General features: G+C 44.9%; 2 protein-coding genes across 3 annotated transcripts in view; one reads left to right on the top strand and one right to left on the bottom strand.

The window, feature by feature from the left end:
• Window positions 1–1,664: 1,664 nt before the first annotated feature.
• Window positions 1,665–12,123, top strand: ccdc149b (coiled-coil domain containing 149b). 2 transcript variants are annotated; one of them, XM_066679698.1, is made up of 13 exons: window positions 1,665–1,815; window positions 2,833–2,994; window positions 4,919–4,957; window positions 5,145–5,252; window positions 5,982–6,098; window positions 6,949–7,121; window positions 7,424–7,496; window positions 7,745–7,829; window positions 8,597–8,744; window positions 8,835–8,911; window positions 9,569–9,601; window positions 9,853–9,939; window positions 11,216–12,123. In XM_066679698.1, the coding sequence occupies exons 1-13, from the start codon at window positions 1,765–1,767 to the stop codon at window positions 11,764–11,766; spliced, it is 1,704 nt and encodes a 567-aa protein (XP_066535795.1). In that variant the 5' UTR covers window positions 1,665–1,764; the 3' UTR covers window positions 11,767–12,123. The 2 variants fall into 2 exon arrangements, with proteins under 2 accessions (XP_066535795.1, XP_066535796.1); XM_066679699.1 differs by lacking the exon at window positions 9,569–9,601 and having other exon boundaries at window positions 11,216–12,121.
• Window positions 12,124–15,748: 3,625 nt separating this feature from the next.
• Window positions 15,749–27,716, bottom strand: part of si:dkey-117m1.4 (uncharacterized) — a 22,655-nt gene continuing 10,687 nt past the window's right edge. The window contains exons 2-9 of the mRNA XM_066680039.1: window positions 23,615–23,721; window positions 23,083–23,170; window positions 22,345–22,540; window positions 21,369–21,434; window positions 20,030–20,964; window positions 19,022–19,845; window positions 18,465–18,650; window positions 15,749–18,288 (exon numbers count right to left, since the gene is read on the bottom strand). Coding sequence (XP_066536136.1) covers window positions 18,038–18,288; window positions 18,465–18,650; window positions 19,022–19,845; window positions 20,030–20,964; window positions 21,369–21,434; window positions 22,345–22,540; window positions 23,083–23,170; window positions 23,615–23,721 — 2,653 coding nt within the window. The 3' untranslated portion in view covers window positions 15,749–18,037. The remainder of the gene's footprint in view (window positions 18,289–18,464; window positions 18,651–19,021; window positions 19,846–20,029; window positions 20,965–21,368; window positions 21,435–22,344; window positions 22,541–23,082; window positions 23,171–23,614; window positions 23,722–27,716) is intronic.

Genomic DNA, 27,716 nt, shown 5'->3' with positions numbered 1-27,716 from the left:
TGTCTGCGTGGGTTTCCTCTGGGTGACTGTCTGTGAGGAGTGTGGTGTGTTCTCTGTGTCTGTGTGGGTTTCCTCTGGGTGACTGTCTGTGAGGAGTGTGGTGTGTTCTCCCTGTGTCTGCGTGGGTTTCCTCCCACGCCCCAAAAACACACGTTGGTAGGTGGATTGGAGACTCAAAAGTGAGTGTGTGAGTGAATGTTGCCGGACCCACCTCCACCCTGAACTGGATAAGGGCTACAGACAATGAATGAATGAATATATATAAAGTTAATGTGTGATTCTTGAATGTAAATATTCTTTGTGTTTTTGATTAGTTTCTGGTTTCTGCTTCCTCTCTGTTTTATTTTCAGTACATTTCCCCACTGTATGACTATTAAAGTATATCTTATATTATCTGGATATGCTGGATTACTGGATAAGTGCTTTCAGACAATGAATGAATGAATTATTATTATTTTTAACCCGAAGTGTTGCTGTAGCATGGCCTTGTGCACGTCCTTGTCTAAGAGACTGTTACTGTGGACTCTCTCATCACAACCTTTAACTGAACACTAATTTAACGCTATGCAAGTAGATTTAGAGACGCTGACCAAAGAAAGCCTGAACTCTAGCAATATCTCCTCTGCAGAATAAAAGCCTTATGAATGCATTCCTTTATGGCCTTTGTACAGATAGAACTGTGTGCTGTATGAACGTATACACGACCCAAATAAACACACAGTACAACAGACTGTCTGCTGTCCATTGTTTGGAGCAAAAAAAAACAGTTTTTCTTTATTTACTTGGTTTTAATGTTCAGCAAATATTTTGTCATTGCTGAGTAAAGTATGTAAACCTCAGATGAGTCCGAGTGATTTACAGAACCCTGTCCCGAGCGTAGGCATTACCTTTCACTTACGAAAGAGGGAAAGGGTGCGTATATATGGAAATTATTTCTGCCACCGAGAAATTCGTCTTAGATTCAGAACTCCTTATATGGGCATGATGATCACTGCAGAATGATCTGATAAACAGGTAAGAGACGTATTCGTGCAGTTTAATTCTTTGAGTTTTTGTGGTCCTAGAAAAAAAAGAAAAACAAAACATGAAAAACAATTATAACAACAAACCACACTTAATCATGGCCTTTAGTTATTCTTATTTACAGTGGGAGAAACGCTAATTATTCTAACACCCAGTGACCTGGATGAGTAAGAGATTCGGTACCAAACTTATTTTGAGCATATCCACTTCCGTGTGGGGGACCCACTGCACGGATCATAAACGTGTTCGTTAGTGGACAATAAAATAATTTGATTCCACATCCCATCATTTAAATAATAACAATGTACGGTGTGTAGTAATAATAAATAATCAATTAAATTAACTATTGTTGGTAAAAATGACCGTTGCACTTTTAAACCTGACATATTTCCGTTAAAAGCTGTTTTTAGAGCCGAATCTCCTGTGACTCACAGACGTTAGTCGTGACAACGGAACGTTGTCTAATCCCACCCGTTTTCCGTCAAAGCCACGCCCACTTGCCTGTCACCGGCTTGATACCGCTAGCCAATCCCAACGCAAAGCATGCGCCTTCAACCAATGGTACCGCAGGAGGTGGTTGAATTACGACCAATTCTAGCGCAAGTGGGCGGGACTTGTCGGAACACGGGTGGGAATAAAAATCCTAATCCTGTGTTGGCGATGGAAAAGAGTGGATGAAGATGCTGGTGTTTATACGAGGTTTTTCTGCTCTTAAATGATTACTTTAATCGACAGATCATCATGAATCCGTCCAGAAGAAGCGAGAGCGACTGGCAGGGCCTGGTAAACGAGGTGAGAGAAGATAAACTAGTTGACTTCTTGTTTTAATTTTTGGTTCCACCTTAAATCGTGTAGTATTCCGACTGGAATAAGCTTCTCACAGCCATTTAGCATTCCTACCTTTCCTCCTTAAACAGTGGAGCTATTCGACTAGGGTTGGCTTGTCGTTTCCCATTTACACTTTTAACGGCGCGGTAATCCACCTTAAATCGTTTAACATTTCAGCTGGAACGTAGCTAGCGTTCTACCTTAAACCGAATACCTCTCCACCTTAAAGTCTTGTAGTAATCCGCTTGTCTTTGGAAATTCTTCCTTAAAAAGCACGCGGTTCTGAATGATATTGGGTTGTCATTGGTGTTTTCAATACCACCTTAAAACGTGGTGCGTCTTATTTTAATGTTCCACCTTATTTCCTGCAGAATTGATAAAGTGTGACCTTATTTCATCGTATTCCACTCGAATGGGACGCTGCACAGTTTTAAGGTGGAACAGAAAAGTGGGTGAGGAAACCAGCCCCAGCTCAAGGCACTGTTCATTGTAAATGACTATATCTAGAACATCAGTAGCATCAGTGTCTGATTAAAGCCAGTGAAAGTCTAATGCACGTCTCTGTGGGAGGAAACCCTGGGAGGTCCTGGAAGTACGTGGACACCTGTACGTCCTGAATCTGTACACAGGTGGTTTCCTACCCTCCTTTAAACTTTACATAGTGCTGTTTCTGCAGTGCTGAGCCCGGCAGAGGCTGTGTTTTCACGACTAAAGCTCAGTGGAGCATCACATTAAATGAAGCTGTAAATACTTCTTAGTGTTGTTTTAATGACAGTCGGAGGTACAGAGGTAGAATTATGATGTTGACGAGGTGTTTTACAGCTGTTCTTATTGAATATAAATTATTGAGCGCCCCTCGTGAGAAGTTAAATCACATTAAATCACTCCTGAACTCAGAGAGCTTCTTTGGGATGGTGAGGGAGGGTTGTTTTTGTTGTTGCTGGGAGTGTCAGAGTGTGTCTGATTGAAACATGTGTCCAGTTCCTGGTGTGTAAGAGGAAGCTGGAGAGTAAGAAGGAGGCTCTGTTGATCCTGTCCAAAGAGCTGGACACCTGCCAGCAGGAGCGAGACCAGTTCAAACTGATGGCGAATCAGCTCCGAGAACGGCACCAGGGCCTGAAGAAGAAGTATAGAGAGCTCATAGTGAGTAATGTGATTCTGTTCTTCATTAACACACCTTCATGTCCTCACTTCAAACAACTAATGCACAACCTGAGAGGCACCTCACACCCCCTCTTCATCCCGATGACGCACCAACGACAGACGACACTGAATTCACTTCATTCACAGTAAAGCAGTGGGTCTTTCAGCGTGGGGAAGGGGGGGGGGTTCTTTTGTGACGTTTATCTGGCGTTTGTAGCAATGATCACCCGCAAAACGGAGCCAGATACACCTCAAAAAACCCAGTCACTAACGGGATCCACTGGTTTTAAAAACCACAGGAACTCCAGCTGTAAAGTCAGGAGCTTGGACTGGACACTGCTCCTTGTCTCTCACACAGCTTTCGCTGGAGATTTTCCTCAGACACCGACCCAAGGAGCGTCTGCCCCTCTTCAGAAGCCCCTCGGGGGAATGTTACGAGCTGCTGCTGAGAGTCGGATAAAAACTAATGTGAACGCTGCTGTAACTTCAGAGATTTTACAAGCGCTGGGATTTTGCTGGAGCTCTGTGTTTCCTGATGATTGACAGGTCTCTCCAGCCAATCACTGCAGGGTTTACACGTCACATTTAATACCTACTCTGCTCGGTTGGAACTGTACGTGAACAGGGACTAAAAACGTATCTACGTCCAGGTTTCTTTTACTGTGTCTTTAAAGGTGCAGCAGTGGTGTTAGAGTCCAGTTGTGTTCCTAAAGGTTCATTACATTCTCTTCTCCAGAAGGAGAGGGGGATCTCTGTAATCTTTCATTATACAATTGTGGAGAATAAAATACACAATAAAAGTCCTGGAGATGAAACGGGGCGAATGACATCAACACGACTTTAACATCCACAGTTAATATAGAGTTCTGTTCCTAATTAAAGGTAATGTAAATATCTTCATCTACTATAGGGGGCGCTGCAGAACAGGTTTGGGAACCACTGCAGTAGAGTGGCAGTCAGCTCCAGTCTTCTTCTGAACACACCTCTTTATGTAACACTCCGCTGAAAAAAGTGACAACCCCAAAAATATTAATTGCACTTAAGAAGCTTCAAAGAATGTAGTGCCCACAGTCGCTGCAATCAATAGAGCTGTGTACGCTGCGTCTTACAGCAGGTGTCTCCCCCTGGTGGACGGCTGTGGTGCTGCTCTGGGCTGTGTGTGGGTAGAAGAGTAGATCAGAGTTTGTGGTTCTCAGCTTGATTTAGCCCAGACATACAAATGGGTTCTGCTCCTAGAAACAGAACCAGAACCCACAATTCTACAGCACATGATGCTGAGATAATAAACACGACACAGCAAAGAGTTTCTGACCTCTTCCTTTCAGACCCAGCGCTGATTGCTGTTCACTGACCGCACGTTGTCTACGGTCGGATCGACTTTAAAGAGAGCTCAGTGTTCTCCTGTGTTTCCTCAGAGAGCTCAGACACACACTTTGGTTAAGAAATGTTTAGAAGATCATCAGTCAGAACACATTCATCAGGAGGAGGAGAGGAGGGGGGCGTGGTGTTCACAGGAACAGCAGCTAAAACCTGACTAATGGACTTTACCGGGAAAAAGCTCACGTTGAAGAGTCAGTGTTTGGAAACAGCTGTGAGCTGCTGCTGCTACGACTTTTTAAAGTGTGCTCCTCTGAAAATGTCAGCTGCTTTTTTTTACACTGCTTCCTTATTAAAGTTCTTCTAAAAATCTCAAACGTTAATGAGGTTTAATGAGGTTCTGACGTCATTGTGTCAAAATAATGAAACGGTGGTGTAATTCAAGGATGTCCTCCAGGTGGCGCTGTGTCTGAGATTTGCTAATGGTCATAGACGGGTTTAATGCACATTTGCTGTGTTTTATAAACGTGGGAGTAATTTATTTAACCCTTAAACCACGAGCACTATAATAATGTCTGTAAATAAAGTGCCCTTTGTCTTTTTCCAGGACGGGGACCCGACTCTTCCTCCTGAAAAACGCAACCAGGTTTGTATTTCGTCTCTTATTTTCAGATTAAACTGCAGTGTCATCTTCTATTGAATGTTAAAGGCTGAATTTAAAGCTGTAAAAGTGTTTATTGTTTAAATTAAAGTAGAAATACCTGCTGAAGGCATATAAAGGTGTGTTTCATGTTTTGGAGCTGTGCCTGAGTCAGTGTTGTTGGGATCTTCAGATGAACATGGCTCAGCTGCTGCGAGACTCTCAGGAGAAGAACAGGAGACTGAGCGAGGAGCTGAAGGAGCTCAGTCAGAGACTAGCTGAGGTTCAGGGAGACAACAAGGTGCACACTTCATATAAACCAACAGATCTCACACACACTTCACAACTCCACAGACAAGTGTGTAATTACAGGAGTGTGTTCAGCACTGTGCAAACGTTCTGTAAAAAGAACCCTGCAATTTTAGAATAAAACCCAGCCCCATTGTGTGTGTGTATATGTGTGTATGTATATGTGTTTGTGTTTGTGTGTGTGTGTGTGTGTGTGTGTGTGTGTGTTGGTTTAACCCTTTCCACACCTCTCCAGTGTTATTTCAGGTGATCGTCCTGTGCCTAGTGTCAGAGGATAATAAATACTCCACTGTGTTAAATGAAGTGTGCTGTAGATTTAACAAATCCATACGATCAGGAGAAACATCTGGAAACACACTGTTCTTCACGCGCTCACAGCACAGTGTCTACTTTTTAGAAGAATAGTAATCTGTTTATTACTGTCTGTTTTTGTGTTTATTGTAATTCTATATGGTTTTATACACGCCCCACACTGAGAAGATCAATTATTTAAATAAAAATAACAGTAATCTTAGGAGCCTAAGTCTTTCGCACCATACAGTAGTTCCATTTTATATTTCTGTTATATTTGATATTTACAGTCGTAGTCGTAGCTGTGAAGGTGAGCTCAAGCCTAGTTCTGTGTCTAAAGCACGTACGACAAATTTATAACGACAGCCAGTGACCTTTGACATTTAATCTCCGTTAAAGGCCCTGACCCCTCTCTCTCTTTCTCTTGCAGCTGCTGAGGATGACCATCGCTAAGCAGCGTCTCGGTGATGAAGAGGTGGGCGTGCGACACTTTCCGGCTCATGAGAGAGAGGACCTGGTCCAGCAGCTGGAGAGAGCTCGAGAGCAGGTGAGTCCCCAACACAGCGTAGTTCACCCTACAGTTAAAGTGAGGAGGACAGAATGATATACTGAGGAAATGTCACTGAAAAATCACTAGACGTTCATCTTTAAAGGAGACACACTCCCCCTCGTCTCCACAGTGGAACACAGTTCTGTTTCTTAATGAAGTGTCTGTGACCCGCTTTGGTCCAAACCCCACGAGCCCCACAGCAGTGTTCTCCCCCTGTGTAAACAGCCCCTGTTCAGAACGCCCGCTTTCAGCACCTGTTCCTTTAAATGATAATGAGCCGCTCGCTGTTCACCCCGACCCCGAGCGCACAGCAGTGAGGAGCGAGGAGCAGAAGCTCTGGTTTTTAGCCGTTTTCACTCGGTTCTCTTTCTTCTCCGTTTTTACTCAGTGCTCTTATTTCTCCGCGCTCGTTGTGTCTGTTTTGCTGAGTTTAACCTCGTCTTTGCGCTCTCACATAAACGCGGGTCCAGCGCTGTGATTGGACAGACTCAGACGAGGGGGCGGGGCCATTCTAAAGTCTCTGCACTTGACGTCAGAAGCGGAGCAGAATCAGAACGACTCGTTTTATCCCGTGTTTCTGACTCAGGCAGCGCACAGATCACTGACTGGGGTCTTGTTTCACAGTGTGTGGGTTGGAGGGCTCTGGATCCGCACATTAAAGTGCACATCCACTGAACAAGGGATTTTTTTCATAACACGTCCACATTAATGAGTGGGTGAGTGAAATGGAGAGTGATCGCTGAGAGACTGGAGTAAGTCTGAACAGAACGGACTGATTTTAACAAAGGTTTAGGGGAAGAGTGGATTGTTGCGGACGATGTTTTTAATGCGCCCTCTCTCTGTGCAGAACGAGGATCTGGAGCACAGTCTGAAGGCGGCGACGGACGAGCTGCAGGACGTTCGAGCGGAGAGGAAAGTTTATCAGGAAAAAGCTCAGCGCCTCAACCTGGAGATCAACCACGTCCTCGGTTGCCATGACAACCGCATCCTGGACGTGGACGCTCTGTGCATGGAGAACAGGTCGGTGCTGCCGTGGAGTGTACGAGCTCTTTGTCTGTTGATGAATTATTAGTGTGTGTTGTCCGGACTGAACCCGTGGTGTGATCACACCGCTCTACGGCACAATGCACCGCAACCTTGGTTCAAGCCTCTTATCGCTCGGGCCGTGACGTTTGTTCAGACGTCTTTATTGTTTTGAAGGTCTGAGGCTCTGTGTTGACACAAATATTCCTCTGGCTCTAGTTGTAGCTTTAACTCTTCTGTGTCCGAAGGGACTGCGATCGCTGTGGTTTTGATAGATGCTTGTTTCCGTTGTGCTGTAGATATCTGCACGAACGCTTTGTGCAGCTTCAGGAAGAAGTCAACCTCCTGAAAAGTAATTTAATGAAGTATAAGGTGAGTGTTTGTCGATCTCTGAGCTGTTTATGCTGAATATTTTCACTTTAATCTATTTCTGTACTTCGCCCCGAACTATTTATTTATTCACATTGATGTTTAATAAACACCCTTTACCCGTCTTTACCTGAGGATGAAGGTGCTGATCTAAAGCTACACTGTTATAAATGTTGCACACTGTGGGTGTGTGTGTGTGTGTGTGTGTGGTGTGTGTGTGTGGTGTGTGTGTGTGGTGTGTGTGTGCGCAGAGTGCTTTGGAGAGTAAGAAGAACTGTAAAGTTTACGGCAAGGCCAACAGCAGCGCTCTGACTGGGGTACTTTCAGCCAAACAAGGTAAAAAACAACGGCTGGATAATAATTCAATATCGATAAATATCACAATTTTCAATAATAATTATGATTTTTAAACACATTTTCCATATTTTAATGTACGTTATTTACAGCATGTCACTGACTGACGGCCATTAGAGGGCGCTGTCATCCGTTCAGCACTCGGTTTAAAAGTTAAATTAAAAACATTAATATTGAGAGTCAGAAGATCGAAGTCTGAAAGTAACGTCATGTCCTGTGTTTGTTCTTGTTAGTTTTTTTAAACACGTTGTTTATATAAATATTGGAATGATATCGTTTTGTATCGAACCATATTGTGATGTCAGTTTTTAGCGTAGTGTCCAGCCACAGGTTTAACGCTGAAATTCAGCTTTAACTGTCTTTATCTGTCACAGCGAGACACCCTCAATATTTATATTTATTTTAATGCTTACATCCTCAACTATGACCATAATAATAATAATACCATATTCTTTATTTATAATTTTAAAACTGCTGTTGATGCTGTAGTTATTATTAAAGGTACATTTTGAAAAGGGACTTCTACAAACAGCAGAGATTTAATGAGAAGAAGAAATATAATAAATATTTATGTTTAAATAATAACGTAGTTGTTTTTATTTACAATAATTTTAAAAGATGTCCACAGAGATCAGATTTTGATTAATTCTTATCCTCATTATTACTTCAGATTCTGTCTGGATCAGTGGTCTAGTGTGTGTGTGTGTGTGTGTGTGTCTGATCTGAATATTATTCCTCTGCGGGTCCAGTTCAGGAGCTGCTGTTGTCGGAGGAGAACGGCTGCAGTCTCCCGGTCACTCCTCAGTCCATCACAGACCTGAAGTCTCTGGCCACAGCCCTCCTCGAGACCATCCACGAGAAGAACATGGTCATTCAGCACCAACGCCAGACCAACAAGTGAGTCTCTCTGTACATTTTACAGCCAGTGGTCTGTTGTAGAGGTCTACAGTCGATTTCTCAGATGTGTGTGTGTTTGTGTGTGAACAGGATTCTGGGAAACAGAGTAGCAGAGCTGGAGGGCAAGCTGAAATCTCTGGAGGTTTCTGGGCTCTGGAGTCTCCCAGGTAACACTTTAGCTACAATTATTTGAGCTGTGGATCATTCTCAGCGCTGCACGGACACTGAAGACTCATCTTTAACGCAGTGTGTTAGTGTGTGTTGTGCTGGTGTAGAGTGGATCAGACACAGCAGTGCTGCTGGAGTTTTTAAACCCTGTGTCCACTCTCTGTCCACTCTGTGAGACACTCCTCCCTCGTTGGTCCACCTTGTAGATGTAGAGTCAGAGACAGTAGCTCATCTGTCGCTGCACAGTGTGTGTCGCTCGTCCTCTAGTCCTTCATCAGTGACACAGGACGCTGTCGGCTGGATGTTTTTGGTCGGTGGACTGTTCTCAGTCCAGACACTGAGGGGTTTAAAAACTCCAGCAGCACTGCTGTGTCTGATCCACTCTACACCAGCACAACACACACTAACACACCACCACCACGTCAGTGTCACTGCAGCGCTGAGAATGACCCACCACCACATCACACCTGCTCTGTGGGGGTCCTGAGCGCTGAGGAACAGGGGGAGAGGGGGCCAAGGTTGGACTACAGTGCTCCTGTGTGGTCACTGAGAGCAGGAACAGTGGCTTTGTGTGATGAGTTCTGTAAAGAAAAATAACTAATGTCTTCTGTCTCTCTGCCCTCCTTTTCTCTCTAAATGAAACTGAATGATTTTAGGCATCACCTACAACGTGTCCGTGGGATTAGCGAGTATGGCTCTTCTTTTTCTTCTTTCTTCTCATCTGTTTTGTTATCTGTGCTACTTCCTGTGCCGTTTGTGTCTAGTGCATGTTCTCCGCCGTGTAATTCCCAACCCCACCCCACCCCGGGTGGTTCTGCTTGTGTTGATGTGTTTTGAAATGTATTCTGAAGCACAGTTTATCTTCATCTGTTTTTATTTAAAAACCTCACTCCCATTTTGCACTGCTGTGATTATCTATTGATCTGTGATTGATTGATAGGAGGAAGAGATGTGATTATTCTGAGTGAACAACAGCGGGTTCAGTGCCCCACGGGGTGCTCGGTTCCGCTCAAGCAGGCATCTGTGGGTGAGTTTTTACATTATTCACTAATAATTATGAATATGTCCTAATAGATAATAATATATACTAATACATCAGGCTCAAACATGTCACCACATGAAACTAGACTGGTTAGTGTTCTCCTCTGAGCGTGTTGAGTCTGATGAACAGAGGTTAGTGTTCTCCTCTGAGCGTGTTGAGTCTGATGAACAGAGGTTAGTGTTCTCCTCTGAGCGTGTTGAGTCTGATGAACAGAGGTTAGTGTTCTCCTCTGAGCGTGTTGAGTCTGATGAATGGAGGTTAGTGTTCTCCTCTGAGCGTGTTGAGTCTGATGAACGGAGGTTAGTGTTCTCCTCTGAGCGTGTTGAGTCTGATGAACGGAGGTCAGTGTTCTCCTCTGAGCGTGTTGAGTCTGATGAACAGAGGTTAGTGTTCTCCTCTGAGCGTGTTGAGTCTGATGAACAGAGGTTAGTGTTCTCCTCTGAGCGTGTTGAGTCTGATGAACAGAGGTTAGTGTTCTCCTCTGAGCGTGTTGAGTCTGATGAACAGAGGTCAGTGTTCTCCTCTGAGTGTGTTGAGTCTGATGAACAGAGGTTAGTGTTCTCCTCTGAGCGTGTTGAGTCTGATGAACAGAGGTTAGTGTTCTCCGAGCGTGTTGAGTCTGATGAACAGAGGTTAGTGTTCTCCTCTGAGCGTGTTGAGTCTGATGAACAGAGGTTAGTGTTCTCCTCTGAGCGTGTTGAGTCTGATGAATGGAGGTTAGTGTTCTCCTCTGAGCGTGTTGAGTCTGATGAACGGAGGTTAGTGTTCTCCTCTGAGCGTGTTGAGTCTGATGAACGGAGGTCAGTGTTCTCCTCTGAGCGTGTTGAGTCTGATGAACAGAGGTTAGTGTTCTCCTCTGAGCGTGTTGAGTCTGATGAACAGAGGTTAGTGTTCTCCTCTGAGCGTGTTGAGTCTGATGAACAGAGGTCAGTGTTCTCCTCTGAGTGTGTTGAGTCTGATGAACAGAGGTTAGTGTTCTCCTCTGAGCGTGTTGAGTCTGATGAACAGAGGTTAGTGTTCTCCGAGCGTGTTGAGTCTGATGAACAGAGGTTAGTGTTCTCCTCTGAGCGTGTTGAGTCTGATGAACAGAGGGTACTGTTCTCCTCTGAGTGTGTTGAGTCTGATGAATGGAGGTCAGTGTTCTCCTCTGAGGGTGTTGAGTCTGATGAACAGAGGTTAGTGTTCAGACGTGGCTAAATAAGGTAAACATTAAGTAAAAATTGTAAAATCTTTTCTGATGATATTTAATGTTGTGTAACAGGAGACGAGGAGGTTGTGACGGGAGAGGAGGTGACTGAAGACACAGCTTTATCTGCTGCTGAGGATTTTCCAGAGCCACATCATGAGCTTAAAAATCACTGTAAAAACACAGAGACAGAAAAACACAGCTTCCACACAGAAATAAACCCGGGCTCCAGCGAAGAGCCCGGCTACGAGCACGACGTCCCGCTTTTCCTCGACTCGGAGCAGAACGCCTGCTGCTTGGAGAGAGTATCAGACCATTACGAGCCACAGAGACTAGACAGTGAGGAGGATGTGGCAACCCACGAGGATGAGACCCCGAACACAGCTCAGGATGCTTTAGAAAGTCCAGCAGAGGAAGGAGCAGCAGAAGATGATGATGAAGTCGTCCTGAATTCTGAGCAGGATCCTGATATTCAGGGTCAGTCTGAGACTGATATCGTCACGGCTTCAGAATCACCGCTTCCCGAGCCGTCTGCGCCAGAGACTACAGAGGGTCTGGAAAAGGGAGAAACAGAACAGAACATCTGGCGTCCAGACGTAGAGCAGACATTAAACCCAGAGCTGTGAAAGGAATCCTTCTCCAGATTGTGCTCATGGGGCTAAACGTGTCCGCAGACTGAGCCGGATCCCACTTATGTCTTGTTCTTTAATGGCCACGTTGGCGTTTTTGTTTGAGGTGCAGCTCTGTGCAGAATCTGAGACCCGTTCGTTCTCGTTCGACTCGGCACCGTGGCCGTTTTCTTTGATCATTATATTGTCGCAGAAATAATTGAGATAAAAGATATTATTGTTATATTTCGATCATTTTGTGTCACTGATTATTAAAAGAATATAATGCAATAATTATGTGACTAAACCCCTTTAAAAAGCAGTAAAAATTGAGAAAAGATACAGTTAATAACAATATTCAGATTTTGGAATTGGAATATAAATAAATTTAAATATAAAAAATATATAAAAACATGAATAAAATCACAGTTTAAATGAACACTAAGTTAAATTATTATTATTATTATTTTTTTTTTTTGCTGCTGAGGATGCTCCAATGTAACTCATTTTCACAGCAATGTTCTGAATCTGTAAAGAAGCGGTGGGCGGGGGGTGTTCCTACCCTCCTCCTGATATTACATAGTGCAGTTTCTGCAGTCCTGAGCCCGGAGTTGCAACGACAGAGGCTCTGTTCTCTCTTTTAAAGCTCAGTTGAGCATCTCAGTGATTTTGAAGCTGTAATTTAAAGCTAAAAATGTTACATAGTGTTCCTTTAAACAAATCGATATTAACTTCTTCTGAACAAAGACCAGAAAATACAGAGAACTGTTTTTGTCACTGGTCTTCAAGCACAAACACAGTTTAAAATGTCTTTAACCACAGGGTGTCCTCTCGTTCTTTCAGTTCTCCAGTCTGTCCCAAGCCCATTCAGGGCCTAAACACCAGCATCTTCTCTGTTCTTCTTTTGTGTCGGTTTCCGTTCCTCAGTGTGGCTTCTTCTCTCCAGCTCCACGTCCTTTCAGACCCACGGTGTTGAGCTGTTCTCACAGTGGAAGGATGGACACAGCCGTGGATGTGGTGAGATCTGAAGCGTGGAGTGAGCAGCTGGATGTGCTCCTCTCTCTCAGAGACGAAAGCTGTAAGAGTCTCTGATGGTGACGGCTTTGGTCTTTCGCGCTTGTTACGGGTCGCGTTTTAACTATTTTAACTATTCCCACTTATTTTTCCTTAATCATTAAGCTGTATCTGACCTCCTCCTCCTCCTCGCACTCTCTGAGCTGTTTGTTAAAGGTCACTGACTTTTGCACAGTGCTTTATTCCTGAAACAATAGAAATGTTGATTGTTGAAGGAGCACTTCACTTAAAAACGCTGAACTGGTTGATGGTGACGGGAAGCTCTTGGAGATCTGTTAGCATGAGCTCATTGTGTCATGTTCCTAATAGCTTGTGTGCGATTATGGCTGTTTTAGAAGCGAAGCACCTCTCGAAACTGACTTATAACTCACTCACTCACATACTCACTCAATCACAGGCACATACACAGGGGGCTCTATTCAGTGCTTTGCATCAAAGACACTATAGCCACTCCTCCACTGCAGGGTCAAAGGGTTCGAAGTGAAGAGGGAAGTAGTTCCAGTCGTGTTTGCACATGGACACGGTTCAGAAACTGGGGTGAAAGGGGTCTTTTAGGTGTGAAATCTGAGAAAACAACAGAGGATTTTAAGGTCCTTGCACCACCGTGTTTACATCCACTTTTTGGTTTGATCCACTGGAGGACGTGGGAGGGTAATAATCTCTGCTCCAGGGGCTGAGGGATTTCTGAGTTGTGTTTATGAGCCTTGGCTTGATCCCATTAACAACACAGAAGGAAAGCAGTTTTGTGTCACTCACGTGCAGCTCGTCCGGGCGGCGGTGGCGCTGCATAAATGATGTGGACCTGGGCGGAGACGGTCTTCAGTTTCACGTTTAAACAGTGTGAGGACACCTCTTATTACTAAAGAATCCCTCTGAAGTGCACCCAGTTTGTATCATTTCTGTAGAGAAATATGAAAGGACTTGGGGCACTCTGGAGCAGCTGTACATGAGCCTGAGGTCCGCACGCTCAATGGGTTTGAGGCGTATAAGCTCTGCCTCCACCAGCTTTGCTCTGGGGACCAGTGGAGTCTGTCTCTTCAGATTTATGGAGACGTATCTGGTTCCTTTGGAACGAGCTGGAGTGGATGCAATCAGATCCTCAAAGCAATGTTCCAGTATCTATTACAAAGCTGTTGTAGAAGAGTAGAAGCCGTTACAGCAGTGTGTGTTAAAACCCTTCATTAGAGCTTTGTATCTGATGGTAGTTTTTACCTGCGGTGGTTTCACAGGTGAGCGTGTTTTCATCTGAGGATGAAACGTGTCTTATCACTTTCAGATCTGATCAACCACAGGCTTCGGAAAGTTCTCAGTTCTCACGAGTGTAGACAGGATGTTGATGTAGCGGTGCGAGGCCCGACGCTAAATCGAGGCCTAAGTGAATGTGGAAGAACATTGGAACGGTGTTCTGCTGAATGTGAAACAAAGCTGAGCTGGATTCACTACAGCATTAAAGCCCTGTCCACCCCTCTCCGTATTTATCTCCATGTGATGGATGTTTTCCTTGGTTGGATTCTTAGTGGGCGGGATTAATTTTGGCTCAGGTGACGTCAACCAATCAAATTTAGCGTCATCTTTAGCTACATCTGCTGCTTGTTGTATCACTGCTGCCGTGTTGACGCCCTCAGAGCTCACAGCTCTCATTAAACTGCATCGCTGTAGAAATATAAACAGAGTATAACACCGGTAAAAATGTTTAGATACATTTTATAAAGTTCCACACCCGAGTGGACACTGACTTTACGAAGGAAAACACCTCTGAGTGAGTCCAGGCAAAAAAACTTGGGCCTAGTTCAGAGGTACGTCAAAATTTCTTTAATTCACAAAAATCACAAGCACAGATTTAAAAATATCTCCGTATTTACGCTTCCTGTAAACAAAGGAGCCAGCGGCGCACGCTCTGACGTGAGAAAGAGGACGTTACGACCGCGTACAGCTTGGAAGGAGTTTTCCGAAAGGTCCCAGGGCGCTGGTTACGGGTGGAAGGCCCAAATACAGAAAAGGCACAGCAGAGTTTTTAAAGTAGAGTTCAAACACAAGTTTTGAATTTAATAAAATTAATGATCAAAGATTCTTGGGGAAAAGAAAGTAATTCGCGCTAGAGTCAAATGACCCTTTCTCCCGGGGCACGAGAATTAAACTGCGGTAGCGTTTGGACCAAACCTGGAGAAGTAACAGAGTCGAGGGAGTGTTTTCAGCCTCTGAATGTGCCTTCACACTTTACCAAAAAAAGCACAGAAGACAACAGACTGAATCCAGTTACAAAGAAAAAACAACTTATTCCAAGTCTCCACTGAATGGCTTTTGTCTTTTCTTTCCTCTTTTCATTTCAGCGGCTGTCACTGAGAGTTTCACTTCGCATTTCACTTTGTTTCTGCTTCTGTCCGTTCTCCCGAGGCTGTGATGATCATATGTTTGGTGTAAATTCTGAATCTGAAGTCACTCGAAACAAGAAGGGACCAAGTGTTGAAGCTGTTGTGAAGCGTTACGCAGGGTGTTTGAGAGAGAGGCTGTAGCTCCCTGACGAATAAATTCACATTTCATTTAAATCATCAGTGTTTTTACCTCATTCATTCAGCTGCAGAATCACGACCGCACATTCACTGAGCACTAAAGGGCAGGCACTAGGACCTGGAGGAGAGAGAGAGAGAGGGCCCTGTCAGTCACTGTGTCACCTGCTCTGACAGGAGATTACGACCACACTTGACACTGAGCAAGGCTCATGTGCAGCTGCTCCAGGGTCCTATTTCTTTGTGTGTGTGTGTGTGTGTGTGTGTGCGTGCGTGCGTGCATGTGTTGAACCTTAAAGTAGTCACTGTCTATAAACTAAACAGCTGCTCATCAGCTCCCTCTAGTGGACACAAATGAGTAAGACGCATTTCACCCACGTCAGAGAATGAAAATAAAACCACAGAATTACAAATGCAACCTATTTTTATTACGTCAGACCACCTTTAAAAAAACAACACAAAACAAGGCGTGTATTTACAGTGTGTTTCGTGGTTCTCGTCCTGCTTTAATCCTTAGATATATACATATGTATATGTACATGACATATTTACAACAGGTGAATAGCCCCACTCCAGTCCCAATGGTGGGAGTGGGAATCCTTAACGTATGAATAAAGAAGAAGAAGGAAACAAAATAAACACAACGTATGCTTCTATCCACAGTCATAACAATAAAGAAGACAATAACAACACGAATATTAAGTGTAAGGCTCATCATATACATCTCTGTATGTACAGGGAACCGAAGACGCCACGCTACACGAGGAATAATGTGGTCTGTTAAATAATTCAAGTATAATCCGAGGTGTTAAGTGTGGTTACGCGTTTTCGTATAAGAATGGGTTTAATTGTATAAACAGCGTCGACGGATAAACACACGGATACAAGTAAAGCTCAGCTAGGTCACCCTTCCATAAGCAATGTTTACAAAGCTATAAAACACTACGGTTTCAACGTGAACATCTGGAACCGACTCAAACCCACAGCCAACGCGTGAGAACAGGAAACTAATGTGTGTTTGAGGAAGTGTTTACCTTTTTCTTTAGTAAATTAATGAATGTCCAAAGCATTAGAACCAACAGCACTCTCAAAACCAACAGGAAAAAACCCACTGAAATGTGGAAATAAAGAGGTTTTTAATGAATTACAGACGTTAAATGCAAATTCGTCCAGTTATAAACTTCGTAAATGTGGCTCGTGTCATTTTATGTCACATATTCATTTGTGGTTAGAGATAGCACCACAAGGGGCGCTGTTTCTCACGTTGTCAGTCATATTCATGGACTGCCCATAAGGTGGCGCTGTTTGGATTTGCATGGATGACGGGGTGTGCTTGTTTTTCTGTTACAATTTAGATCCCACTATTCGCTCAATTATTCATCATCTATATTTCGCCCCGTTAGCTCTTAGCTAACCTCCCCCTGCTGTACGTGCTGCTCCCCAACGTCCACCATCGACTCTGCCTTACAACAACACGCCGGAGGACAGCACTGTGCCCCACTGTGCCACAGGGCGACCACCACGATCTTTAACATGTTTAAGTTTTTACTACTTTTTGAAACTAATCTGAAGAACTCACATTTGAATTCAGTAATTCATTAAACAATCTTCCCTCTTTTGTGTTCATATTTCACTCTTTTCAACGTTAAAGGCTTCTGTTTTACTCAGAAATCAAAGGCAGAAATTTACACCGTGGAAGAGGCAGAGAACTTTGGCGTAGCGTTTTAAAGTTGACTTTATTTTACTGGAGAAATAGATTTAAAAAAAATTGAACCCACGTCTGAGCTGGTGCTGACCTCTTTAAGAATTTTTAAAGTTGAAATAAGTCACTTACTGAATGTTTTTCTTGTAAAAGTCGTAAAAGCGCTTTAACTTCAAACGTTAATATAATTCTGGAACGTTCCTATTGTTCTGTTCGTGGTGAAATATTTGCGCATTGTAAAGAATCGACGGGGTTTAAAAATTATTTTCAAATAAAAAAAATTAAATACAGGGTCAGCAACAACCTGGAAATTACTGGGGTTTATGTGTTTTTTGTGGGGTTTTTTTTGGTCTTAAAACAATAATAATAACAATAATAAAGGTGGCAGATGTTCGCGGAGAGCATGTGGGTTTGTAAATAATCTAAAGCACCTTCCTCTGAGTCTGAAAGCGTTAGTGTGACTCTGAAACAAAAGTACCATTTCCATCTCTTCGACAAAACGCAAGTAAAAAAATGAGTTCCTTCTTTTTAAAAAAAAAAAAAAAAAAAAAAAAAGCTTTAGTTTAGTTTGTATCTTCATGGATGTGCCGTATCTGCAGCGCGCCTGCCCCGAGCCACACTCCGAGGACGACGTCTCTGCTGATTGTACGTAAAAGAGGCTACAATTTAAATTTACAGCTTTAGTCTGGTGTAAAAATTCTCACATTCTCTCGCCATCTTTAACTCCACCTCGTCTGCAGTCGTGAGCTAAAGTCTGAGAGTCCCTGCTCCAATCACACACTCCGTCTGCTAACCAGAGAGCACACTCTCACAGTGAGTTTCTTACATCTGTGCTGCAATAGCAGCGTCTTTTCTACACGGAGGGCCTCACACTAGACGCTGGAGCATTGCTGTGAAGATTAAATGGCTCTAGTCCTCCACAGCCCAGCGCTGGATATTACCCCTCACTGGACCAGGGACATTCAGACTTTAGCACATGACTCTACCTCACACCTGACTGGCCGCCTCAGCAGACGGGCAGCGCGGGAGGACTCTCTCTCTGCTGGGTTTTCTTCAGCAGCTGGATGCGATTGTGGCAGTAGAATTTAATCGCTCGCCAGTCACGGCGGTTGGTGACCAGCAGGGGGCACTGCTCCAGGCACCGCTCACAGTCAGCTTTCGCAGGGACTCGTAACTCCATAATATTCTGCACCAGATGAGACTCCACAGCGGCTCGTTCGGCTTCGGACCACGGGCGTTTCAGAACTCCCCTTTTACCTGAGAGAGAGAGAGAGAGAGAGAGAGAGAAATGCAGGAGATGAAAAAGTCAACTGGTGTTAATGTTAATCATTTGTCATGTGCAAACACTACACTCAGTGCTGCTGACAGAGGGACGTGCTGAACAGTGCAGTGAGAGTTTCAGTGGACTAGTTAATATTCACACACACACACACCTGGTTTGGGCTGTCCAGGGCTCCTCTTGCGGTTGGGGCAGAAAGGAGGGCTCATCTTCTTGGGCCGAGGAGGCTTGTTGTTAGTGACCATCTTTTTAACCATGATAGTGGGAGACTCACTCTTCTCTTTCTCCTGCTCTCCCTCTGACTCCTCCGACAGAGAGTCCGCAGAGTTCCCCGACAGCACTGCAGAGAGATCAACAAACATACGGAGAGTGTTTAAAATATGTTACATATTAAATATGTCTGTTATATGCATATTTTATATTACTACAATCAGATGAGGTAGGGCTTAAATCAGTTTGTTAAAAACTTTGTTATTGTTGTTGCACTTCTAGTTGCTGCCACAAGGGGTCACCACCGCGGGACACCTTCCACCCCTGTCACATGCCCCTCCCCTTTGACCCAGGCTTGTGATGGACTGGAGCTCTGTCCAGGGTGTGTTTCTGCTTTGTGATTCCAGGTGGGCATCCAGACCGAGATGAAGTGTGAATGGGGAGCCACTGTGAGGGCTGCTATAACACACAGTGCTTTAAATTTTACAAATGCTCACTCACCGTCCAACTCCAAGCAGATGTGATGGAGGCTCATGCCTCGGAAGAGAACGCCGTCCCTCTCTCCGCACAGCACCACTCGTCCAATCAGTCCCATCAGCCCGGGGTCTTGACCAATGGTAGCGCAGCTCTGGGTCACATGGTACTCTTTCTGGAGGAAGCTCTCGAGGCGCTGAGTGGCGGCTCCTCGCAGGATTTCCTCTTCTCCCTCGCTGAGCAGCAGGAGCTGGGTGAGGATGGCGACCTGTCTCCGGACTCGAGTTTGCGTCAGAGCTCGTGGGTGGCGGGTGCCGCTGGATTTCGCCAAACTTCTGAGGAGATCCGTTCCTCGGAGGGGAGTCGCTGGAGAATGGTAAGGACGAGCGAAAACGAAGGGGTTCTGGGGGTCCACTCCGACTCCAGATCTCGTTTGGAGGAGAAGTTCGAGGCAGGCTTCTGAGTGCGGGGGCAGAATGAGGGGCTGAACTCGCCCCCTCTTGCCCTGGACAGCCACACGAGGCAAATGGGGCAGCACGAGCCTTTCGAAGGGAGACAATGAAGCCTCTAGAGGAGTCAGAGCCGGAGGGGCACCAGGGGGCACAGGGACAGGGTGCTGTGGAGTAATCCGAGACTGGTACTCTGAGATGGTGAGTTTGGACGCCTCACACTCGCGGCGGCGGTTGTAGAGGATGAGAAGAGCGAGACTCGAGTGGCAGAGCAGACGCCATGCCTCGGCAGACTGAGGGGAGCGAGAGAGAGAGATAAAGGCAGAGTGCTGGAGACGCCGCAGATAGAGCACCAGTGACGAGAGAGAGGACAGGAGGGGGAGCATGTGTGGCCGACGAGAACTGAGAAAGAGGGAGAGAGAGAAAGAAAGACAGTTAGACCCAATACACTTGTTTTCTACCTAGGCAGCATTAAAAAGACAGAGAGAGCATTTAATGTGATGCTTGCTCTACTGTTTAACATTGATCTTTGTGCAAAGATGCAAAGATTGATTTGATTTGATGCAAAGATTTTTTAAGACCTTACCTGGAGAGGTCACTCTTATCCTCCGCTCCACTGTCGTCCTCTCTGTCGTTCTCTTCATCCTCCTCCTTCGGCTGCACCTCTTTCACCACTTGCTCAAACGTCACCATAGGAGCCGTCTCCTCTTTGGGCTTCTCTGCCACTTCTACCTCTTCTTTCTCCTTCTTTACCTTGCGTCCCACCTTTCGGGGTGGGGTAACAGGGGTGGGAGGGCTTCTTTTCAGTACGGAGACTGGGACTCCTCCTCTACGGGGCGGAGTCACTGGTGGAGGAGCAGGGCTTTTACGAGAAGGGCTGGAGAGGGCTGGGCTTCTTCTGGCTGGAGGAGAGGAAGGAGGGGGTGGAGACTGTTGCGTTGACACAACGACAGCATGGCCCGGGACGTCTTTATGGCAGCGATGGTGAATGGAGGATGAAGAGGATGAAGGGGAAGGGGAAGGCGAAGGCAGGTGCACAAGGTGAGCAGAGGCATGAGCTCGTTCCATAGCAGCACGAACGTCAGGTTGATGAGCATGGTGTTTCTGTAGGTGGCGCTGGAGCGAGCGGTAAAATCGTCCGCAGTAAGCGCAGCGCTGTTTCTGTACCGCGACACTGACCCCTCTCCCTGCCCCTGTGCTAACAGCTGCGCCTACAACCCCAGGACATTTAAACATCGGCCTGCAGGGGGCGGCGGGCTGCGGAGGGGAAGAAGGGAGAGAACGAGGCAAAGCTGGGGGTCGACCTGGAGGCCTCTGGGGGGGTTTCTTTTTGCCATTAGAATTAATCACAGGAGAAGACGCTGGAGGTTTGCGCTTTTTGCGACTACAAAGGTTCCGCGGCTCATCCGAGTCGTGTTCGGAGTCACTCTGCTCGGAGTGAGACACAGGAGAATCCGACGGAGACAGGGACCAGGACGGAGTCACGTAATCAGACACGGGGACCTGCCCAGACTCTTCCTCCTTAAGAGAGAAAGAACAAGAATCAGGATCTTTATTCAACAAGTACCAGGGACCTCTTCAGCTGCTCCTGTCTCAGCCTGGAAACTCGTTTTCATTTACACAGGAACTTCTGAAATGCCAAGTTCTGAAATGCCAACTTTAACTCTAATATCTTGTACAGATTGTGAGTTTCTGGACTGTCTGCTTAATGAGCCCCCTGAAGAAACTGTATTCATGTATCTCAGTTAAAGTCATGGGGAAGAACATCTATTTAAATGTATTTAAGAAATATATAAAGAAACACAGCTAAAATGTTGGGGCTAACAAACACTATCACAGCACCCTCGTGGGCCTCCTTCTCAAAGAGTTTGTTTTAAATGTACACAGAGGTGCGGGTTTTAAAAGAAATGTAGCAGTAACTTTACCTTCTTAATGTTCTCGTGATCGGGGTGGCACTCGAAGCCAGCAGGGGGCACTGTGCCGTGAAAACCCTGCCAAAAAAGCACAAGTTTTACACAAACTAGTCAATAATTTACCTGTTACACACACACACACACACAAACACAAAACACACCACAATTTATTGTGTAATGACATAGAATTTAACCAGGGATTATGAAGTTTCACATTTAGTAATAATGAGAGTTTGGAAGCTTCAACGTAAACAGAGCACTTTCAAATTAAATTGATTAAGATTCTCAGTTGTGAACACTGCAAAGGAGCTGTGGGTAGAACCTGCCGTAAGATCACAGTGGGCCCCTATGAGCTGAACAGTCCACTGCCTACTGAAATGTACAGAATAAAAAAAAACAGCCGGAGGAAACCCACGCAGACACAGGGAGAACACACCACACTCCTCACAGACAGTCACCCAGAGGAAACCCACGCAGACACAGGGAGAACACACCACACTCCTCACAGACAGTCACCCAGAGGAAACCCACGCAGACACAGGGAGAACACACCACACTCCTCACAGACATTCACCCGGAGCAGGACTCAAACCCACAACCTCCAGGTCCCTGGAGCTGTGACAGAGAAACTACCTGCTGCTCCACTGAGCCGCCCACAATCAGACCATAAGAATGAAAATCAAATGAATACAGGTAACTGCAGAAATACAGAGGGATAGAGAGGTGTGTGAGAGATAGCCAGAGAGAGAGAAAGAGAGAGAAAGAATGAGAGAGCGAGAGAGTCAGAGAAAAAAGAGAAGGTGAGAGAAAGAGAGAGAGACAAAAGAATGAGAGAGAGTGAGTAAGAAAGAGAAGGTGAGAGAGAGAGATAAAGAAAGATAAAGTGTGTAAAAGAGAGAGACAATAAGATCCTGACTACCACTTGAGAGAAAATAAAGGTTTGGCGAGTGCTAAGATGCGGCAGCTGTTGCCATAGTAACGCTCTCACCATGGCGTTTTCCCCCCACTCCGTCAGACTGTAGTCCACAGTGATCTCCTCGCCCTTAGTGATGTCGCGGATCGCTATGACAACCAGACGCACTTGGTTCCCACAATGCACCTCTCGGATGCGGCAGTTCGGAGGAGGGGGGAACAGCACCGGCGCTCGGCCACTGCTCGAGCCTTCCTCAGCCATATCACCAGAACTGAGAGAGAGAGAGAGAGACAAAAGTCATTTAATGAACTTTTCAGTTATCAACTGTACACAGAATTTATAAACAATTCTATCACCGTATCTATTCCATACTAAATATACACACACTCATAAACACACACACATTCTGCTGTATGACTAAACACAAACACTGCAGATACATACACACACACACACACACACATAAGCACACACGTACCACCTGCAAAAATACACACTGCAACACACACTCACTGACAGCTACACAGACAAACATTCCATCACTGGACCAAAGATAATAAACAGATTGCAATAAACACACACAGCCTGCATTCCAGTAATCCCCCACCTCTACACCACCCCCCCTCCACACACACACACACACACACACACACATCTTCCCAACCACACAAACAATTACCCCTATCTTCCCCCGCTGTATGCACACTCACACACACATATAAACATAGCCACACACGGATAAATACAGACACACACACACACAGTATCTCATCTTCCCTAACCTCTGACACACACACACACACACACACTCACGTGGGTTGAGAAGAAGATTCTGGTGTGTAATACGGCCCCTCTGCAGAAGAGGATTTGTGTTTGTTCTTTGTTCCTTCCCGACCATCAACTGAAACAGACAAAACGTACACAGAATATGTCAGTGCTGTCTGTGTGTGTGTGTGTGTGTGTGTGTGTGTGTGTGTGTGTGTGAGAGAGAGAGAGAGAGAGAGAGAGAGAGAGAGAGAAAGAGAGAGAGCATGTGTGAACATTTGATGGCAGACAGCCATGAAAGCATTAGTGCGGTCAGGTGCTGATGTTGGATGATTAGTTCTGGATCACAAATCATCCCAAAGCTATTGATGTTCAATCACCTCCAGAGAACACAGCTCCACTGCTCCACAGCTCAGCCCTGGGGCTTTATTACCCTGCAGCCCATTAGAGCAGCTGAGTTTACTCATTATACGTTCTATATATATCAAATAATCATAACATCTGATTAATAGCATTCATGTGTTTAGAAACATGGACATGCACACACACACACACACACACACACACACACACTCCTCACCTGGTCCGTAGCTGTGCTCCATAATGCTCTCCTCATCTTCTTCAGTGGCAAAGACCCTGTCACACACCTTCATTGGTGTGCCTTTTCTTTTTCTTCCACAACCACGTCTGTAACACACACACAATCATTTTTAACAATTATCCAGGCCTAACTCAACCGACAGCACATGACATAAATCACGTCACACAGAACAATCAATAAACTGGTAATCACCGCAATTGATCAATGTAAATCATGGCTCCAATCAATCCTTTAACCCCTCCCCCCTACAACACCATTGGCTGGAAACTGGGTTGCCATGTCTGACTCCATAAACACCCCTTTGGGAGGAGAATTACTCCTGCAGAAAGTCACTAGACACACACACACACACACACACACACACACACACACTGCTGTTCGGTGTAATTCTCTTCAACACTTTCATGAAGAAATGTAAGGATTGGACATGGCCTGCAGAAACTTTAATCACAAAAACTGTGGGTGTATTTAGTGATGTATAAGCCATGATGGAAACACTGTCAGGTTTATTATTGTTCACATGTTGCTGTGTATGTATGGTCTTCTCTCTCTCTCTCTCTCTATTATTCACCATCTCTTCACCGTCTCTTTTACTCTCTCCCTCCATACACAGAGATTCAACTACAGATTCAACTAACCCTGGATAGACAACATTAGAAAATGTGACTATGCATGTGTGCGCCCCCTGCTGTAGCCTCCTGCCATTCCACACATCCTCGATCCTGCTCCAGAACTCGCTTTCTGAGCACCGCTCGCCTCACGTCTCCTTCGCTCTTTGGACGTGTGCTGAACATCTACACACTGTTTGTTCTTGTTCCCTAAACAATACGGTACAAAAGCTATCCACAATGTCTCTGTTGTTTTAGGGACGGTCAGCAATCGAGAGATGATTTAGTGCACAAAGGACGTGTGTAAACGGGAAATACTATGCCATTTAATAGAAAAGACTTGAGCATTTGTGGATGTTGGTGTTCATGGGGCTCCTAGAACCAATCCCCCAATGACACAGTTACATTGTTAAGTGTAATGTTATTTACACTGGAATCTCACCGTTTCTCACAAAAGCAAATTAAAAAATGCTGGGAATTAGACACAACTTTCAATAACGTAAACACATCAGTTATTTTCAGAGCATGTTTCCTTCCACATATTTTTGCCCAATCCTTCAACCCTCAAAAAACTGAACTGAAAACAGTTATCCACAGACACTGTAGACATTTAGGAAAGGCCAACCTCATTTTTCCACAGAAGCATCTGAGAATGCTTAATTAAATGAGCGCGAAGATGCGCTCAGTCTCATGGTTACAGATGTGTTCAGTGTGTGAGTGTGGTCCAGATATATATAACATTGTGGGGACTAAAATATGTTTACACACACACTTTGTGGGAATGAAAAATGTCCCTGTAATTTAAGGTCAGGGTTAGGGTCTGGCCAGTAGTAATTATTATTTAGGTTTGTGTAAGTCTATGTAATGTCCCCTGAAACCATGGAGACTAGAGTGTGTGTGTGTGTGTGTGTGTGTGTGTGTGACTGACATATTCATTGAGCTGTGATAAGACTTAGTCTTGCTGACTGGATATTGATCTGGTCAACCCTCCATCTGGATCTGTGAGAGAGAGAGTGTGTGTGTGTGTGTGAGAGAGAGAGAGAACATGTGCATACGTGAGCATTTCCAATTCCATGCAGTATTTCAGACCAACTACGACTTCATCAGCTCCACCAACGACTGCCTTAAGCCTGTTGGTAAACACTGTATGATCATTTAAAAATGGGAGAGAGGAGAGAGGGAAGAGAGGGTGAGAGAGAAACAGGAGAGGGAGAGAGTGAGTGAGGGAAAGGGGGGGCAGAGAGAAAACAAGAGGGAGAGACATAATTAGTGAGGATAGAAAGAGGAGAGGGGAGCGAGAGAGAGGGAAAAGGGAGGGAGGTACAGAGAAGGGTGTGTGTGTGTGTGTGTGTGTGTGTATATGAGAGAGTGAGAGACAGAGAGCGAGAGAAAGAGACAGAGAGAGAGAGAGAAACAGAGAGAGAGAGACAGAGGAAAAGTGAGAGTGTAAAAGAGACAGAGCAAAAGAGAGAGAAAGTGAGAGAGAGGGGGGGAGGGTGTGTGTGTGTGTGTGTAAATGAGAGAGTGAGAGACAGAGAGCGAGAGAAAGAGAGACAGAGAGAGAAAGAGAGACAGAGAGAGAGAGAGAAACAGAGAGAGAGAGACAGAGGAAAAGTGAGAGTGTAAAAGAGACAGAGCAAAAGAGAGAGAAAGTGAGAGAGGGGGGGAAGGGTGTGTGTGTGTGTGAGAGAGAGAGAAAGAGAAAGAGAGAGAGAGAAAGTGAGAGAGAGGGGGGAGGGTGTGTGACAGATAAAGAGAGAGAGTGAGGGTGTGTGTGTGTGTGTGTGTGTGGGGGGGGGGGGGGGGGCTTTTGTTTCATATGCTGGTTTAATTGCTTTCCAAGGTGTGTGTTTGTGTGTGAGCTTAGGAGAAACAGACAGCTGGCTATGAACATACACCTGTCATTCAATCAGTTTCTCTCTCTCTCTCTCTCTCTCTCTCTCTCTCTCTCTCTCTCTCTCTCTCTCTCTTTTCTCTTTCATTCTCACTCTCTCTTGCCCCTTTTCCCTTCCAGTTTCTCTCTCCTTCAATATTCTTCCAACTCTCCCTCTCTTAAGCTTCTCCTTTTTACTCTTAGGTTTCTCCTTTTTCTCTTTCCTATATCCTTCTCTCCATTCTTGTCTTCTCTTTGTTCTGTCTATTCTCCTTATCTTTCCTCTTGTCCCTCACTCTCTCCCTCAGCCTTTCACTTCTACTCTATAGTCTCTCTCTCTTTCTTTTTCTCAATGGCGCCCTCTGTCAGTCACATGTATATGTTCTTTCTTTTTCTTGTTCTATCTCTTCATATCTCTGTCTTAATATCAGTCCTTCACTTAATCACTCCCTCTATCATTTACATCATTTACATTTACATCCTCTCCCCCCTCTGTCCCTCTATTTTTCACTTTGTGCCCATGTTTTTCCTCTCTTCTTCTTTTATATGACAATGTCTCATCTATTTCCTCATTTCTCCTTTCATTCGTTCTATTTCTCTCACTCTCGTGATGTCTTTCACATATAGACATCTTTCTCTTTAGTGTCTCCCTCGCTCTCCCTCTACTTCACAGATATATCCATGACTCTGTCCTTTCTCTTTCCTCTCACTCAATCACTCCCTTAATCTTTATCCATCATAATCTCTTCACTCCCACCTTCTATCCTTCAGAAACATACCTCTCTCTCTTCATCTCTCTCTCCCTCCGTCTCCCTCTATCGTTCATTTATGGCACTTAGTAATTTCACATATACCCACCTCTCGCTCTCTCCAGTCTCTCACTCTGTCTCTCCCTCTTTCTTGTATACCCATCTCTCTCTCCCTATTCCTTCTCCCTTGCTCTCTCTCTTCCTCATCTTTTCTCGTATACACATCTATCTCCTTTCAGTCTCTTCCTCACAGACACATTAAATATTACATATACCCACCTCTCACTCTTCGCTCTCTCTTTATTTCTCTCATAAACATCTCCCTCTCATCTCCTTCACTCTCCCTCATTTTCTCACTCTACCTTTCAGATATACCTGCATTTTTTCTGTTCGTTTTCTTTCATTCTCTTCCTCTTTCAAATGCAAACACATCTTTCTGTTCTCTCACATTCTCTCGTTTTCTCTGTGAGTCTATCAGTCTATCTTTCACATACAGCCATGTGTCACTCAGTCTCTCTCCTCCTCACTGTTTCCTCTAACTTTATCTTTTTCACTCCCTCCATCTCACACGGTCACATCTCACTTTATTTCACAACTGTTTCATTCTCTTTCACCTGCATGTCTCATTTTGTCTCACCTCCTCTAATGCTCTCTCACACCCTCTATTTTACCTACACTTCTCACTTCGCCTCATCTCCTCTAACACTCTTTCACTCCCTGTATCTTACCTACACGTCTCACTTTGTCTCACCTCCTCTAACATTCCCTTTCACTCCCTCTATCTTACCTACATGTCTCACTTTGTCTCACCTCCTCTAACATTCCCTTTCACTCCCTCTATCTTACCTACA

Source organism: Hoplias malabaricus, chromosome 8 (assembly GCF_029633855.1).
Source record: "Hoplias malabaricus isolate fHopMal1 chromosome 8, fHopMal1.hap1, whole genome shotgun sequence".
NCBI classification, from domain to species: Eukaryota; Metazoa; Chordata; class Actinopteri; order Characiformes; family Erythrinidae; genus Hoplias; species Hoplias malabaricus.
The sequence above is the reverse complement of the archived record's forward strand: the minus strand, read 5'-3'. Positions and strand labels throughout refer to the sequence as shown.